At 47.8% G+C, this 15,767-nt stretch overlaps 1 protein-coding gene across 1 annotated transcript; it reads left to right on the top strand.

Moving 5' to 3' along the window:
* Window positions 1–2,959: 2,959 nt before the first annotated feature.
* Window positions 2,960–14,993, top strand: CBY2 (chibby family member 2). Its single transcript, XM_065896297.1, is given in 4 exon segments — window positions 2,960–3,034; window positions 13,721–13,786; window positions 13,788–14,146; window positions 14,207–14,993. Coding segments are annotated over 4 exon segments (1,287 nt in total).
* The last annotated feature ends 774 nt before the right edge of the window (window positions 14,994–15,767 follow it).

The raw sequence follows: 15,767 nt of genomic DNA, 5'->3' as shown, positions 1-15,767 counted from the left end.
GTGCTGGTTTTTTTTTATATATTTGGTTAATATTAGGTTATGTTATGGGTTGAATTGTGTCCCCCCAAAATGATATGTTGAAGGCAGAACCCCCAGTACCTCTGAATGTAATCTTATTTGGAAAGAGGGTCATTGCAGATGTAATTAGTTAAGATGAGGTTATACAACAGTAGGGTGGGCCTTAGTCCCATATGACTGGTGCCCTCTTAAGACGAGAACAGATACAGACCCACGGGGAGAGCGCCATCTGATGCCATAGGCACAGACTGAAGCACTGCAGTGCAATCAGGGCAGGCCAAGGACTGCCAGCAGCCTTCAGACGCTCAGGGAGAGGCGAGGAAGGTTCTCCCCTACAGGTTTCCGAGGGAGCCTGGTCTTGCCAATACCTTGATTTTGGACCTCCAGCCTCCAGAACTGGGACACAATGCATTTCTGTTGTTTTAAGCCATTCGGTTCATGGTCCTTTGCGCAGCCCTAGGAAATGAATACAGCCACTTCCCGCTCTGTTTAGTCTTCCCAGCTCAGCCTCAGAGGTGCATGTGCCGGTGCTTCCATGAGGTGTGTGTTTAAGGAAAAACCGAATTGTCTTTTCAGGCAGTGTGGGAGTTAATCACTTATAGAAACACTCGGAGAAAGAGAAAACAAGTGTCAATGAGGATGTGGGAAAGTGGGAACCCTTGTGCACTGTTGGTGGAAATGATGGTACAGCTGGTGTGGAAAACAGTATAGAGGTTCCTCAAAAAATTAAACATAAAACTACATATGATCCAGCAATCCTACTTCTGTGTATATATCCAAAAGAATTAAAAGCAGGATCTCAGAGAGATCTTTGCACACTCATGTTCATTGCAGCATTATTCACAGTAGTCAACAGGTGGAAGCAACCCAATGTTCATCAATGAATGAATGGATAAAGAAATAAAATGTGTGGTATATAAACACAAAGAAATATTATGCAGCTTAGAAAAAGGAGACCCTGTCACATGCCCCCAAATGGAGGTTTTTTGAGGACGTGATGCTAAATTAAGCCAGTCACAAAAGGACAAATACCATATGATTCCACTCATATGAGGTATCTAAAGAGGTCAAAATCATAGAAATAGCAAGTGGAAAGGTGGTTTCCCAGGGCTGGGGAGTAGGTGGGAGAGGAGGTAGTGTTTAATGGTCATAGAGTTTCAGTTTTGCAAGATGAAAAAGTTCTAGAGATCCATTGCACAGCAATGTGGATGTACTTGACACTCCTGGACTGTATACTCGAAAATGTTTAAGATGGAAAAAAAAATTTTTTTTAATAAATTTATTTATTTATTTACTTATTTTTGACTGTGTTGGGTCTCGTTGCTGCGTGTGGGCTTTCTCTAGTTGCGGCGAGCAGGGGCTACTCTTCATTGTGGTGCGCAGGTTTCTCATTGCGGTGGCTTCTCTTGTTGCAGAGCATGGGCTCTAGGCACGTGGGCTTCAGTAGTTGTGGCACGTGGGCTCAGTAGTTGTGGCACATGGGCTTAGTTGCTCCGTGGCATGTGGGATCTTCCTGGACCGGGGCTCGAACGCGTGTCCCCTGCATTGGCAGGCGGATTCTTAACCACTGCACCACCAGGGAAGTCCCTAAGATGGAAAATTTAATGTTATGTGTTTGTAACCACAATTAAGAAATAAAATAAAAATTAAAAAAGAAACCCTAGGAGAAGTTCCCATTGAAAATGAGAAATTCTTTGATAATGTGATTAATTACTTTCTTGGTTTTTGCATATGTGTGTCCTTGATTTTTTTGTACATTGGATTTTCTTAAAGCGAGGCTTGCATGTAACTTGGGTGCGGGAGCTTCCGGTGGGTTGTTACAGTGACCCTACCCTGGTCCACCACTTCTTTCCCTGCATGTGGTATAATAGTGTGGGGTTGGAGTTCCCCGCCTAATGGGAGACTTAAGGTACATAGGAGGGCTCCCACTGACAGCCTCTAGAGGCAAATGATTTGACAGAATTGAGGCCAGGGGACCAGGCTGTCCCTTTCGTGAAGCCCAGGTGTCAGCAGTTTCTACATGTGGTCTAATAAAAATATATGTTTGGTCTTTGTTCCCAGTTCCTGGCACAGAGTAACTTAAAACCCTTGGGATTTCTTGAGTGATAGATGTATCTTTTATTATTCGATCACCAAAGGCCAATGAAATAATCAGTCATGACCATATAATGAAACCTCCATAAAAACCTCTAAACGACAGGGTTTGGAGAGCGTCCGCGTTGGGGAGCACGTGAAGATGCAGGGAGGGTGGTGTGCCCTGTTGGGTATGGAAGCTCTGCCTCCCTCTCCCCTCATACCTTGGCTTAAGCATCTTTTCCATTTGGCTGTTCCTGAGCTGTATGTTTCATTGAAAAAAAAAAAAAAAACCCAAAACCTGTATTTGTAAGTAAAGAGTTTTCCTGAGTTCTTTGAGCTCTTCTAGCAAATCATCAAAACTGCGAGCCTCTGATTTATAGCTGGTTAGTTAGGAGTACTGGTGGCCCAAGACTTGTGACTGACATCTGAAGTGGGAGCAGTTTTGTGGGACTGAGCCCTTTAACTTGTGGAATCTGGCACCACCTCCAGGTGGGGTGTGTCAGAATTGAAGTATAGGACATCCAGTTGGTGTCAGAGCACTGAAGAATAGATTGGTATCAAAAAACATCTCAGACTACATTCTTTCTCTTGGTCCGGCTTTCTTCCTTCTTGAGTAATCCAAGTAGAAGATGCCACCCGTGGAGAGAGGATAGGGGTCTCGGCCCAGCCTGGCAGTGGGGATGTTAATGTCAGCCAGGATGACCAAACAGGGGGCCCGTGTTTGGGCTATTGTGTGTCACACCGACCTTGACCGGCCATGTGGACACAACCAGGGTGAGCTCTTGCTGACCATCAGATACCTCATTCCCACCTGTGATGCTCAGAGAGAGACCATGAGCCTTGAAAAACATCATAGTGTTTTGTGATGTCACCCCTGGAATGTTCTGAGTGTTTTGGTGACCAACTTCTGCATAGGACCTATACCTCGCACCTAACATTGGTATGGCTTTTTACTTGAGATAGAAATAATAATTTTAGAAAAGGTAGTAGGTATCGGTATCTCTGCTCCACACACTTTCAGAAAGCTTTTCCATCAACTGTAATACCTGTCTTAATTTCTGTTCAGAGACTGATAAAGCATCGTATCAGATATCATCTTCACATTCTTTCAGACTCAGATTTTCATAACGTACATAATTAATAAGAGGGGATAAGTGACTAGTAAAAAGTCCTCTGTTTTTCAGGTGAGAAGTTGAGGTCCAGAGGATGGGCTGGGAAGCAGAAATCTACTTATTTCCTCTTTTCCACAGCACTTGAGGCCAAATTTTACAAGAAAAAGAGATACCAGATCTGAAAGCCTAGTAATTCCAATCAGTGTGGTTCTACCTTAGGTAGGGATAATCACAGAAGGATGCAACCTCTCCGTTTTAGCGAGAATAGCCCTCCTCTGTCAAAACTCTAGCAGGATGTCATAGAAGGAGCAGAGTAGTCAGGGCCTCAGATTCTAGTTCTAGGTCAGCCGCCAGCCAGCTGTGTACCTGGGGGAGGCCACTTAGTCACTCAGCGTCTTGGGTTTCTCATCCCTTGAATGAGCGGGGTGGGTTAGGTGATCTGGGAAGACCTTCCAGCCCTACCACTTAAAGTTTCTGTGACTCTCGGAAATAAGCCAATCTTCTCAAAATTAGATCTTTTGGTGCTTGCTGTTGTACAACTACTCTGGATTTATGGGGGCAGAATTAGAACTGAGACTTGCAGTCAAAAGCATACGACTGAATCCATGAACCTAGGATGTGGGCTGAGGGGTACAGGGTCATGCGGAGGGGTCAGGAGAATGAAGGCCTGCTGTATACCAAAGACAGAGAGAGTGTAAGAGGGGTGGGCCTGGGGGGGTTCAGAATGGAGGCCAATGAACGGGTGACAGGCTGGAGATTCTCAGTTCTCCTCCTGCTAGGCAGCTGTTTCCTGGGAGGGGTCCTCCTGATTGGATTGTTCCTACTGCTGTGTCACAAAGGGGGCAGCCTTGCTTCTCCAGAGTCACCCAAAGCCCTGTTGTAAGATCATGGTGGTGCAACCAGAGGGGCTGAAATGTAGAGTGGAGGAATCCAATGCAGAGGTAACTATCTGAAAGCTCTGTCCAGGGACGTGTAGGAACAGGATTGATCGCCAGTGGGCATCCTGGGATCTTGGAGAGCATGAAATTAGAGGACACCTGCTGCCTGGGCACATGGGCAGATGTGTCTCATGGGTATACCTGCCAAGGGGGCACAAGTCCTGCGGCAGGCTCCAGACACCTGGCAGGGTACTCTAGGCTGGTGCTTGGGGTGAAGGGGGCATCTATAAGTTTAGATGATCGGAACTGGGCCATCACTAGAGCTGTGAGAAGGACCAGTGTGCTGACTGGACCTCCCCAAATGAGGACTTCTCTGGCGGTCCAGTGGTTAAGACTCTGCACGTCCACTGCAGGGGGCACAGGTTCGATCCCTGGTCGGGGAACTAAGATCCCGCATGCTGCATGGTGTGGCCAAACAAACAAACAAAAACAAAACAAAACAAAAAACGAGGGGAGGAAGGGAGATTGAGCCCTGATTTGATCATGTGGTGGCACTGGGCCATGCAGCGCGAGGGAGAGATTGTAGAGGAACGGGAACTGGGAACCCTAGGAAGCCCACTAGTAACGTCAGAGCTGGAGTTAAAGGCTTGAAGCCAGGTCAGTGCCCACTTCCTCTGCTATGCCGCAAGCTGGGCACATGCCACCTGCTTCTTCCCTTGCTCTTAAGAGATGGTGCCTCTTCTCCGCCCATCTTCGCCGCCTACCGTGAGCTCCCTGCATGTATCTGCCACATCCTGTTTCGTTTTGAGGCTGAGCCCATTCATTTGGGAAGGGGATTGCAGCAGCAGCTCTGTGTCTCCAGAAAGTACCTCTGGCCTCCCAGCTCCCAGTCATGCCTGGCGCTTCTCATTTACATTGCACGTGCCTATGGTTCACTATTTGTGTTTCACCCTTAGGTCTTTTCAGGTCTTATCGATTTCCAGTTTTTCTTCCTCACATTAAACATTTGTGTTTTCTGATCTATTTCCCTCCAGCACATTAACTCGCCAGCCATCAATGTTACTTCCTGCCCAAGCTCTCTGCCCTCCTGGTTCCTTTTGTGTATAATGATTCAGTTCTCACCAGCATTCCCATTTCCCCAGTGAGCGCTATCTGTGAGTTTCATAAAGGCACTGTTTCCTGTGAGATCACTAATGAAGGATCTATACCAGGTCAGAATGAGCTCCCACAGCACCCTCCAGGGCCCCCCTCATCCCTCGCTGTTGCCTTTTCTCAGTCCCCTTTGTTTGGGTTTGTTCTTCAGAAGCTATGGAATCCACCAACAATGCCTGTATCTCTACCAATTTGAATAAGTGTCAGGAGGAAGATTTCAGAAGATTGTGTGTTAAACAATTAGCGGGAACTACCAGATACATGACAGATGACATCTTCATCCTCTTTGCTGTTAGTGTTATGATTCTACCAAAATCAGTCACACTGACCTGTGAATTAGCCTCTTATCTGTTCGCATTTCTTAAAACCAACATTGACTTTCTCATGGTGCTCAGGAACGGAGTTAATTTAAAACTATGATAATGAGACACTCAGCCTTGTCAACCTGGTCTGAAAATTAGTGGCGGGTCTGGCTTTTCCTTCCAGCATCCTGGGCCTCTCAGCTTCACATGTTTGAAAAGTAACCCCAGATGGTTGAATGTTCTCTGACCGTAACCCTCAGTAATGCTGGCAAAATAGGGCTTTAAAAAACTTGGTCAGGGCTTCCCTGGTGGCGCAGTGGTTGAGAGTCCGCCTGCTGATGCAGGGGACACGGGTTCGTGCCCAGGTCTGGGAAGATCCCACATGCCTCGGAGCGGCTAGGCCCTTGAGCCATGGCCGCTGAGCCTGTGTGTCCGGAGCCTGTGCTCCGCCACGGGAGAGGCCACAACAGTGAGAGGCCCGCGTACCGCAATAAAAAAAAAAAAAAAAAAAACTTGGTCAACAGGCTTGATGTCTGCTGGGAGCATTTGGACGTCTCTTCTGGTCTGTGGTAGCCGTACTTCTCCAGGAGTGGAGAGAACCTCAGCGCATGTCAGCTAAACTGGCTAGTCATTGTCTAGCCCTGTTGCCGAACTATTTAGATGGGAGGCCAGCAGCCCCAGAAATTCCAGCCCAGAAGGTCCCACTCAGAGTCCTGGTCCTTAGACACCCCTTAGCATCAGAGAGAGACTTTGGTCTTATCACCTCTCCTTTGCCTTTGCCCTGCCCGCCCTTTCACTGGCTTTTCCTCCTCCACGGTCTCCACTTGCCACGCGCAAGGCTGGTGATCTGACAGAAGCACATAGTTGGTGATTTCATGCATTTTCCTTCTGGGACCAAATGCATTTAAAAAGGAGATGCAGTGGTTGAGAGTCTGCCTGCTAATGCAGGGGACACGGGTTCGAGCCCTGGTCTGGGAAGATCCCCCATGCCGCGGAGCAACTAGGCCCGTGAGCCACAACTACTGAGCCTGCGTGTCTGGAGCCTGTGCTCCGCAACGGGAGAGGCTGTGACAATGAGAGGCCCACAAAAAAAGGAGATGCCAGGCCTGATGTTAAGGACGGATTCCCAACCATAGGTGGGATTCAGGCACCGATGAGGGAGATGTTGGTGCCCAGGACCCTTCCTGGATCCTCAGCACTAATGCCTCTTACTTAGGTCACAAGTGGGAGCACATTGCCCCTGAGGGCAGAGTCTCTTGGTCACCTTCCTAACAAAGCCAGATGCGAGGTGTGATGAGCGCCATGGCCATTTGTCTTCCCCTCCTGCATCCTTTCTCATATCCCGTTCTTTCATGAGGAAGCCCCCCTCTTCCTCTCCCACCTACTGGGTCTGCATCCACATGTGAGGGTGTTTCCCACAGTTCAAGGAAGAGACCGTCCTTTCCTTCACGGGGAAACCAGGCCAGGCTTCTTTGGGGGCTTGAATCAGGCTGCTGTAGACTCCGCCTCCTAGGCTGAAGAGAACTTTCGGGGGTGTTCCAGGAGCTTTTTCTTGGCCCAGACCTCTTGGTGGGGCTCAACGACATCAAGGACAGATTAGTTTAGCCCATGAAACCAACCCAGTGATACCACTGGTTGAGGAGACCCACCAAGAAGGAGCTGGCTTCAAACATTGGCTAAGGGGGCCTGGGATGTTTACCTCGAGGGTTTGCTTATCAGATGCTCACTTTTTGCAAAGTCCTTTTGTAAAGAAATACATCAGCATTTGCTATAGTGTTTTGGGCCAGGAATGTTTAGTCTTTACTAGTAGAGCTGGCCATCTGTTTGGTCTTTTTAAAAATTTTTTGGCTCCGCGGCATGTGGGATGTTAATTCCCCGAGCAGGGATCGAACCCGCGCCCCCTGCATTGGAAGTGAGGAGTCTTAACCACTGGGCCGCCCGGGAAGCCCCTGTTTGGTCTTTATGATAGCTTACCGACCACTTTCTTAGCATCTCACACCACCACCAGGAACAGGGCAGAGCAGCTACATGGGGGTTCATTTTAGAGGTGACATTCAGAGAAGTTAAGCGACTTTCACAAGAGCAGTCAAAGATGGGACTTTTAAGCCCAAAGCTACTGGGAATTTAAGACCTCTAGCCTCATTGGATTATAGGTTCAAGATGGCAGTGTGGACCACCAGCATGCTTGTGTGCAGAGGACAGCTTCCTTTAGGGACTGTGTAGATGGACATGGGGAAAACCCCATGATGTAAAAGCTCTGCAGTTTAAAAATGTGGATACGGCTTTCCTAAATAGACTAAAAATATTAAGGTAAACAAAATCACCACTTTTGAGGGCCCAAAATAGTATAATGTTAACAGTTTTGTGTAGTTGAATCTGATATCTCCTCCTTACCTTTCAGTGCACTTTGGTTGATTAGTGCATTGGCAAGGACTCATTACACCTCCAGTGTATGTGAAATGTGTTGTTCTAACTTCCAGGACTAGGGATGTCAAAAAAAAGTAAGGGATGGGTCACTGTGCTCAGATAATTACAATTTATTCATCTGGGGACAAGATGGGACAAGACGTATGAGAATCACTGCAAAGGAATGATATCAACACACATGCAAAATAAAATATCTGGGCATTATGAAGAGCTAGAATGAGCCCGCCGTTTGGAGTCAGATATCCTGGTTTTAAACCCTTGCTGGCTATGTGATCTTTGGTGGAACCATGGTAGCTCTTTTCAGTAAGATATTACTTATGACTATGGAAATCAGTTAGCATATCATCACATAATAGTCATTCAGTGTTACTTCCTTTTCCTTGCTGTATACAATAGAAGGAAATGCTAAGCAACTTCTCTTCTGAATTCACAGTAACCATTCTTGCATGTCTGTAGCTCTCTATAAACAAAGAAGATGTCACATATTCTCCTTTTATTTTTGAACTCTACAACGAAGTGTCTGCAATAAATAGGGCAGATATTAGTAAAACTGCTGTGGATGGTCGCACAGGTTGTGCACTGCAACACCAGTTGTGAATGGCACCCTCTAGAGCTGGGCATTGTATAGCCTGCACAAACATAGGGGGTGGCTCTGAATCATGCTAGCATCCACATTTTCTAGATATGGAAACTGAGGCAGAGAAATTAAGTGATTTTGTAAAGGCTATGCACTAATACAGCACAGACCCAGGACTCTTTTCAGTTTTATGATGTCCAGTCCCCTGTTCCCCATACTGTACTGCCAGAGTTAATGCTTGCTGCACGTCAACCTCCCTCACTTACCCCAAGAAATAATGGTTGCTATGCATTGATTTTCAAATTGATTGGAAGTTCCCTGAGAACAGATGCCAAATTAATGTTAGTTGATTCATTGACATAAATGTGATTTGGTGCAAGAATGTTTAGAGTGGGAATAGATTAGGGTGAGAAGTTTTCACAAGGCCAAGAAAGAGATTTCCTTGGAGGACTAATAAGTCCAGCTAGGTCTGATTGGAATCAGGGACATATGGGAAAGAAAGAATTTGTCTTGCCTCAATCCCCTCCCGAAGTTTAAGCATGATTCTTGGTATATCTGAAATCGTGTATATTTAGTATTTTCCCTTAGATGGTCTCATTTTCAGAAAAAGAAAAGATGCTGCTCTACTTTAGCCTCATCTTAATCCTATCCATAGGATTGTGGGTTTGATAAAATAGGTATATTTTTCCAATACCCATTAAAATAAATATATGACTATTAAAATTTTTACAGTATTTAAGTGTTTTATCTAAGAAACTAGGCCATGAGGCAGTGCTGGACTTGGCCACCTTCTGGGTCCTGTCTGGGGATAAGAGGAAGGATAGAAGGACTTAGTCATAAGAGGAGCGTTTGGTCTCTTGGTTAAGGAGGTAAAGGAGACCTATCAGCCCATCAGTATTTTCTGGATTAGGTGCGTGGGCACGGAACAGAGACAGCACAGGACTTGCTTGGAAAGTGTTGGTCATTTAAGGGAGGGGACATGATGTCAGCTAGGTTGATAAAAGAGGACTGCTGGGGCCATAGTGGTGCCAGTTTATAAACGTGGATCCCTTCGACCAGAGGAAGTTAGACAAGAGGATATTAGAGATAATGCTACTGACCTTTCATTATACAGAAGTGGAAACCAAGGTCAGAGGGTTAGAGGATGTCACCGAGGTCACCCAATGGCATGCGTAAGGACAAGGGCCCAAATACCCAAATTGTCTATATAGCTAGGGATCCGCCACCCACATGTTAAGTTTTTATTTAGTGCCTTTATGTTGAGGGGACAGTTGAAAATCCCTTGGGTACCCAGTTCAGGATATGGATATAAAATAAAGGCAGCTGACTGAGTAGGGTGATTTAAAGGCCATCAAGGATACTATGAACAGGTATAAAGCACCAGAGGTTTCTCTTTGGTTGTTCACCTGGATAAGGAAGACTATCTTTCTGATAGAAATCAATTATAAAAAAGAAATGAGAGGGCTTCCCTGGTGGCGCAGTGGTTGAGAGTCCGCCTGCCGATGCAGTGGACACGGGTTCGTGCCCCGGTCCGGGTAGATCCCACATGCCATGGAGCGGCTGGGCCCGTGAGCCATGGCCGCTGAGCCTGTGCTCCCGGAGCCTGTGCTCCGTAATGGGGAGAGGCCACAGCAGTGAGAGGCCCGCATACCGCAAAAAAAAAAAAAAAAAGAAAAAGAAAAAGAAATGAGAGAGTTGGGGAAATCTGAATCAGTATTTGTTGATATTAAGGGATCATTGTTAAATTTTAAAGGGAAGATAATGGTATTCTGGTTTTGTTAAAAAAAATACACATTGATGTATTTATGGATAAAACAGTACAGTGTCTATACTTTGCTTTGAAATAACCCAGCGGTAGGGGAGTGGTTCTGGAGTTGGATGAAGGTATAGATGAAGCAGGTGTGGCCTTGATTTGATAACTGCCGAAGCTGGGTACATGGAAATTTATTAGACTATCCTCTCTCTTTTTGTGTATGTTTGAAATTTTCCATAATAAAAAGTCCCCAAGCAGTGAAAGTCCTTTGCTTAATTCATGGAGATTTCCTACATGTGTGCTTTACATATGTAAGTTCAGGGAGCCAGAACTGGATTTGTGACTTACTGAGTGAACTGGTGCTGGTTATTTAACTTCTCTGAGTTTTAGTTTCTCCATCTGTAAAATGGGAATAATAACACCTTATTAAATCAGTGTTGTGAAGATTAAATGAATTCAGTAGCGCAAAACTTCTTCCCTTTCTTTCTCTTGATGGGTATACACATCATGGATTAAAACTACATTTTCCATAGTAACATCTTCAAGAGCAGGATATTACTGCTGAGACGGATTCCTCTAGTGCTTCATCTTTGGAGGATGAAGAGGACCTCTCAAGATTTACTCCTTATTGACCTTGGCTAATCTTCCCAGTCTGGGATCAAGGCACCTTAAATTTATAAGGAAACGGTCTAGGCTCTTCACAATGGGGTTCATTCTGATCACAGGTTCAGCCACAAGAGCCATTGTGCTTCTCCCATTGAGAAAGATGAAAACCATGGGGGCTGGATTTATTTAAAATGAATAAGGTTCTGATTGCAGAATGTCCCTGCACCTTCGCTCTCTGGAAGATTAAGCACAGCCTTACAAAGTTAATGAAGTGCTTATTGGAAAGTTAATAGCATAGAATCATGCCTTCTATTTATCTAGCTCTTTGGGTCTTAAAGAATTCTAACCAGCTTTATACGCTGTACAAATTATATATCTCTATATATGCCTATATATATAACGTGAATAACCTGACTTGTTTTCTATCTTCTCTATCTGTAAAATTTTGAAAATACCCTAAGAAACGAGAAATTAATATTTGGAGAGCCTTGCAGTGTACTTGGATGAAATGCTTTTGGTGTATTTAGAAGCAGCTCTCATGATCTTATTTTTATTTAAATTCATTGCTGCAATTGTTATCTCTTCTCCAGGATGCATCCCACTTGTTCACTGCTTTTTGAATTCATCTCAGAATTCCTCCATTAGCGAAATCTCCTTTTCTTGGTAACAATACCTTACATTTCTTACATGTAAGATGGCACCTGGCAGTTTTAAAAACACTTACATTTCTGTGGCACCTGGCAGTTTTAAAAACACTTTTGCATTCATTATCTCATTTAATCCTCACAACGGTGTTGTGAACTAAGCAGGGCACGTGTTATTATTTCCATTTGACAGGTACAATTTGCTGACTTTCAGTGTCGGAAGGTGGTGCCTTTAGGGTCACAGAGTCTGACTCTCTTTCGTACTAGTGAAAATCTGGGTCTCAGAGAGGGTGAGAGCTCTCTAGTTCCACGCTGCCCATCAGCAACAGAACCGGGATGAGCATCTGTGTGACCCCAGTCTCGACCCCTTGGCCTTCAGCCCTGGTGTAACCCTCACCTGAGCAAACTGCATTCTACCTGGCTCAGAGCAGTTCTGACCCCCGGAAGCCAGAATCACCGGAGGGAGCTGGTTAGAAATACAGATGGATGAGTGAATGAGGCTTGTAAGTAAAGGCTCCAAAATGTGCATTTAAAACGCACTCAGCTTATTCTTCTGTATTGAGAAGTGTGACAGTGGTTTGTTGGGTTTAAGCTCTGTGGCTCCGATCCTCTTTTTATGTGGTGGTTTTGAGGTGTGTGGCCACCATCATGAATTCCTCTGTATGAATTCCTTGGTATCCTTTGATGTCTTCACTGCCACACGTTGAACTCCCATTGCTCGGTGATATGTCTGTGATGGTGCCCTTCCTTTCCAGAACTATCAGCTGGACTCTGTTTTAAGCGTAGCACCATGTTGGCTGGTGTTAAAGGGGCTGTGGGACTTCCAGTAGCACTGCCATTTGGGACAATGTGAGTGGCTGTTGGGTGATGCCAATTGTGGGTACACATCTATAGCTCCGGTAGCTGGAGAACGGTGTTTATTCTTCTTCTAGGGTGACAGAAGTGTGCCAGAACCCGTGCTTAGTGCTTTCATACATTACCTCTTTTCATCCTAAAATATTTCTATGAGGCAAGGCAGTAGGTGCACTTACCCCAATTTGAAAGCCTGGTAACTAAAGCTCACATAATTTGTCCATGTTCTTGTAACTAATCAAATAATGGGGCGAGGACTCAAACGGTTGATTCCAATATCGATGCCTTTATACTCCATGATATATTCTTTTTTTTTTTTTTTTTTTTTTTTTGCGGTACGCGGGCCTCTTATTGTTGTGGCCTCTCCCGTTGCGGAGCACAGGCTCCGGACGCGCAGGCTCAGTGGCCATGGCTCACCGGCCCAGCCGCTCCGTGGCATGTGGGATCTTCCCGGACCGGGGCATGAGCCCGTGTCGCCTGCAGCGTCAGGCGGACTCTCAACCACTGCGCCACCAGGGAAGCCCCATGATATATTCTTGATTCTCATTATTCATGGATTCCGTATTTATGAATCTGCCTAAATGTTTTTCACTAAAATTAGTTTGCAGCCCCAAAATCAATACCTGTCTCACTTTCATGATTATTCATAGACATGCACAGAATGATGGAAAATTTGAGTTACCTGATGCACGCATTTCCAGTTGGAGGCGCCTTCTTGTTTCAGCTCTCAGACTGTAAAAGTGTCCTTTTCACAGTTCATTTAGTGTCACTGTTTTCACACTCTTGTGCTTTTTGTTGGTGTTTCTCTGTCTAAAATGGCCCTCAGGCATAGCGCTGCAGTGCTGTCTAGTCGTCCTAAGCACCAGAAGGCAGTGATGTGATGTGCCTTACAGAGAAAACACCTGCTAGGTAAGCTTCCTTCCCGCGTGAGTCACAGTGCTGTTGACCGCAAGTTCAATGTAATGAATCAAAAGTACATTTAAAATAAGGTGTCTTTCAACAGCAGACAAAGTTATTTATTGATTGGTTGAGGAAAATGTGACCAGAGGCTAGCAGGAACCTAACGCCGTGCATCTCTTTGGAGCAATGGTACAGTAGTCGCGAATTGTGTGTTCGCGGGACTTTATGGAACTGCGAATAACGAGGACCGATGTCATTTCCTCGCGAGGAACCCAAGAGGCCAAGTGCAAAAGCGCCCTCTGTGGCCAGTCCAGACCTCCAGACAGGGTTTCTTGTGGGGTCTCCCGGCCTCTCATGTGGTCAGCCAGCCTCGGGTGCGTCAGCTCCTTCTCTAACTCTGGGCTTCCCTGTTCTCTCCCGCAGAGGGGTACAGCCGAGCCCTTCCTGAGGCTCCACAACTTGCACCCCACCCCGCGCTGGGCCAGGCAGGACCGCCCTGCCCAGGCTGAGCCGCCGGGCGGTCAGCCAGCACTCCTACCTGCCGAACCGCTTCCCCTCCGTGCCCCTGGACCCCATGGAAAGCCCCACCTCCCAGGCGGACCTGGAGCTGGACTACAACGCTCCCCGCGTCCAGCTCAGCGACGAGACGTTCGTCTTCCAGGACGGGCGGTGGGTGAGTGAGAACTGTCGCCTGCAGTCCCCCTACTTCTCCCCGTCCTCGTCCTTCCACCACAAGCTGCACCACAAGCGGCTGGCCAAGGAGTGTCTGCGGCAGGAGGAGAACCAGTCCCTGCGCGCGGAGAACCAGTCCCTGCGCGCGGAGAACCAGTCCCTGCGCGCGGAGAACCAGTCCCTGCGCGCGGAGAACCAGTCCCTGCGCGCGGAGAACCGCACGCTCCGCGAGGAGAGCAAGATCCTGCAGGTCCTATGGGAGGTGCACCAGGCCGCACTGGGCCGCGAGGATGGCCGGGCCTCCTCGCCACTGCTGCATAAGGACAACGCCTCGTCCCTGGAGGCGGCGAAGAAGGACCCGGACCTGCAGGTGCACGGCGGCCAGGAGAGCAGCACCCTGCAGCTCCTCCGGGAGGAGAACCGGGCCCTGCAGCAGCTGCTGGAGCAGAGGAAGGCCTACTGGGCCCAGCCGGACGAGAAGGCGGCCTCGACCGAGATCAAACCGGCCCCCTCGCCCCACGAGGCGCCCCACGGGCTGCTGCCGGACCAGGGCGCGGGCCTCTCCTCCCCCTTCGAGGAGCCCAAGGGCCCCCAGGCCCCGCAGGAGGACTCCAAGACGCTCCGGGCCCTGCACGAGATGCTCAGCAACCTGTCGGGGCAGCCCAGGGAGGAGGCAGGCAAGGCGGGCCCGGGCCTGCCCGACGGCGGCCAGTCCCTGGAGCTGCTGCGGGAGATGAGCCAGGCGCTGCAGGCGCTGCAGAAGGAGAACCAGAACCTGCAGGCCCTCCGCGAGGAGAACCGGCTCCTGCAGGAGGAGAACCGGGCGCTGCACGTGCTGCGCGAGGAGCACCGCGTTTTCCAGGAGAGCAAGGCGCTGTGGGAGAACAACAAGCTGAAGCTCCAGCAGAAGCTGGTCATCGACACGGTGACCGAGGTCACCGCCCGGATGGAGCTGCTCATCGAGGAGCTGTACGCCTTCATCCCGACCAAGAACAAAGACCCCAAGAAACCCCGCAGGGTCTGAGGCTCCCCGTCCGAGCCGCACCGAAGCCCAGAGCTGGGCCACCAAACGGCATCGCCCGCCTTCCCGTGGCCGCCTCGCCTGCCTCCACCAGCTGGTGCCCGTGCAAGAACAACAACGAGTGGCCTGGTCAACTCAGAGAAGCAATAAAGGCGTGAGAAGGCGAGGGCCGCTAATCGCGCGTGCTGCTCTGCTTTCTTTCTCATTTTTCTTTCTTTTGAGCACTTGCGGGCTCACGGCAAAATGGAGCAGAAGGTACAGAGATTTACCACATACCCTCTACCCCACACACCAACCCGCAGCCTCCCCGCTATATCAACATCATCCGCCAGAGGGCGCACTTGTTACAACTGATGAACCTGCAGTGACACATCATTATCACCCAAAGCCACGGTTCACATTAGGGTTCACTCTGGGTGGGTTCATTCTATGGGATGGACCAGAGTATTTACAGAGTATATTCACGGCCCTAGAACTCCTTTGTGCTCTGCCTGTTCATCCTTCCCTGCCTCCCACCCCCGGCAACCACTGATCTTTTTACTGTCCCCATGGTTTTGCTTTTTCTGGAGTGTCATATAGTTAGAATCATACAGTAGGCAGGCTTTTCAGCAGCAGGCATTTCAGTCTCCTCCATGTCTTTTCATGGCTTGACAGCTCGTTTCTTTTTAATGCTGAATGCTGTTCCCTTGTCTGAATTTACTGCAGTGTGTTTATCCATTCACCTACCGAAGGACTTCTTGTCTACTTCCAAGTTTTGGCAATTACGAATCTGGCTTC

The sequence above is a fragment of the Phocoena phocoena genome, chromosome 18 (genome assembly GCF_963924675.1).
Source record: "Phocoena phocoena chromosome 18, mPhoPho1.1, whole genome shotgun sequence".
Classification (NCBI taxonomy): Eukaryota; Metazoa; Chordata; class Mammalia; order Artiodactyla; family Phocoenidae; genus Phocoena; species Phocoena phocoena.
This window is presented reverse-complemented; position numbering and strand designations above follow the sequence as displayed.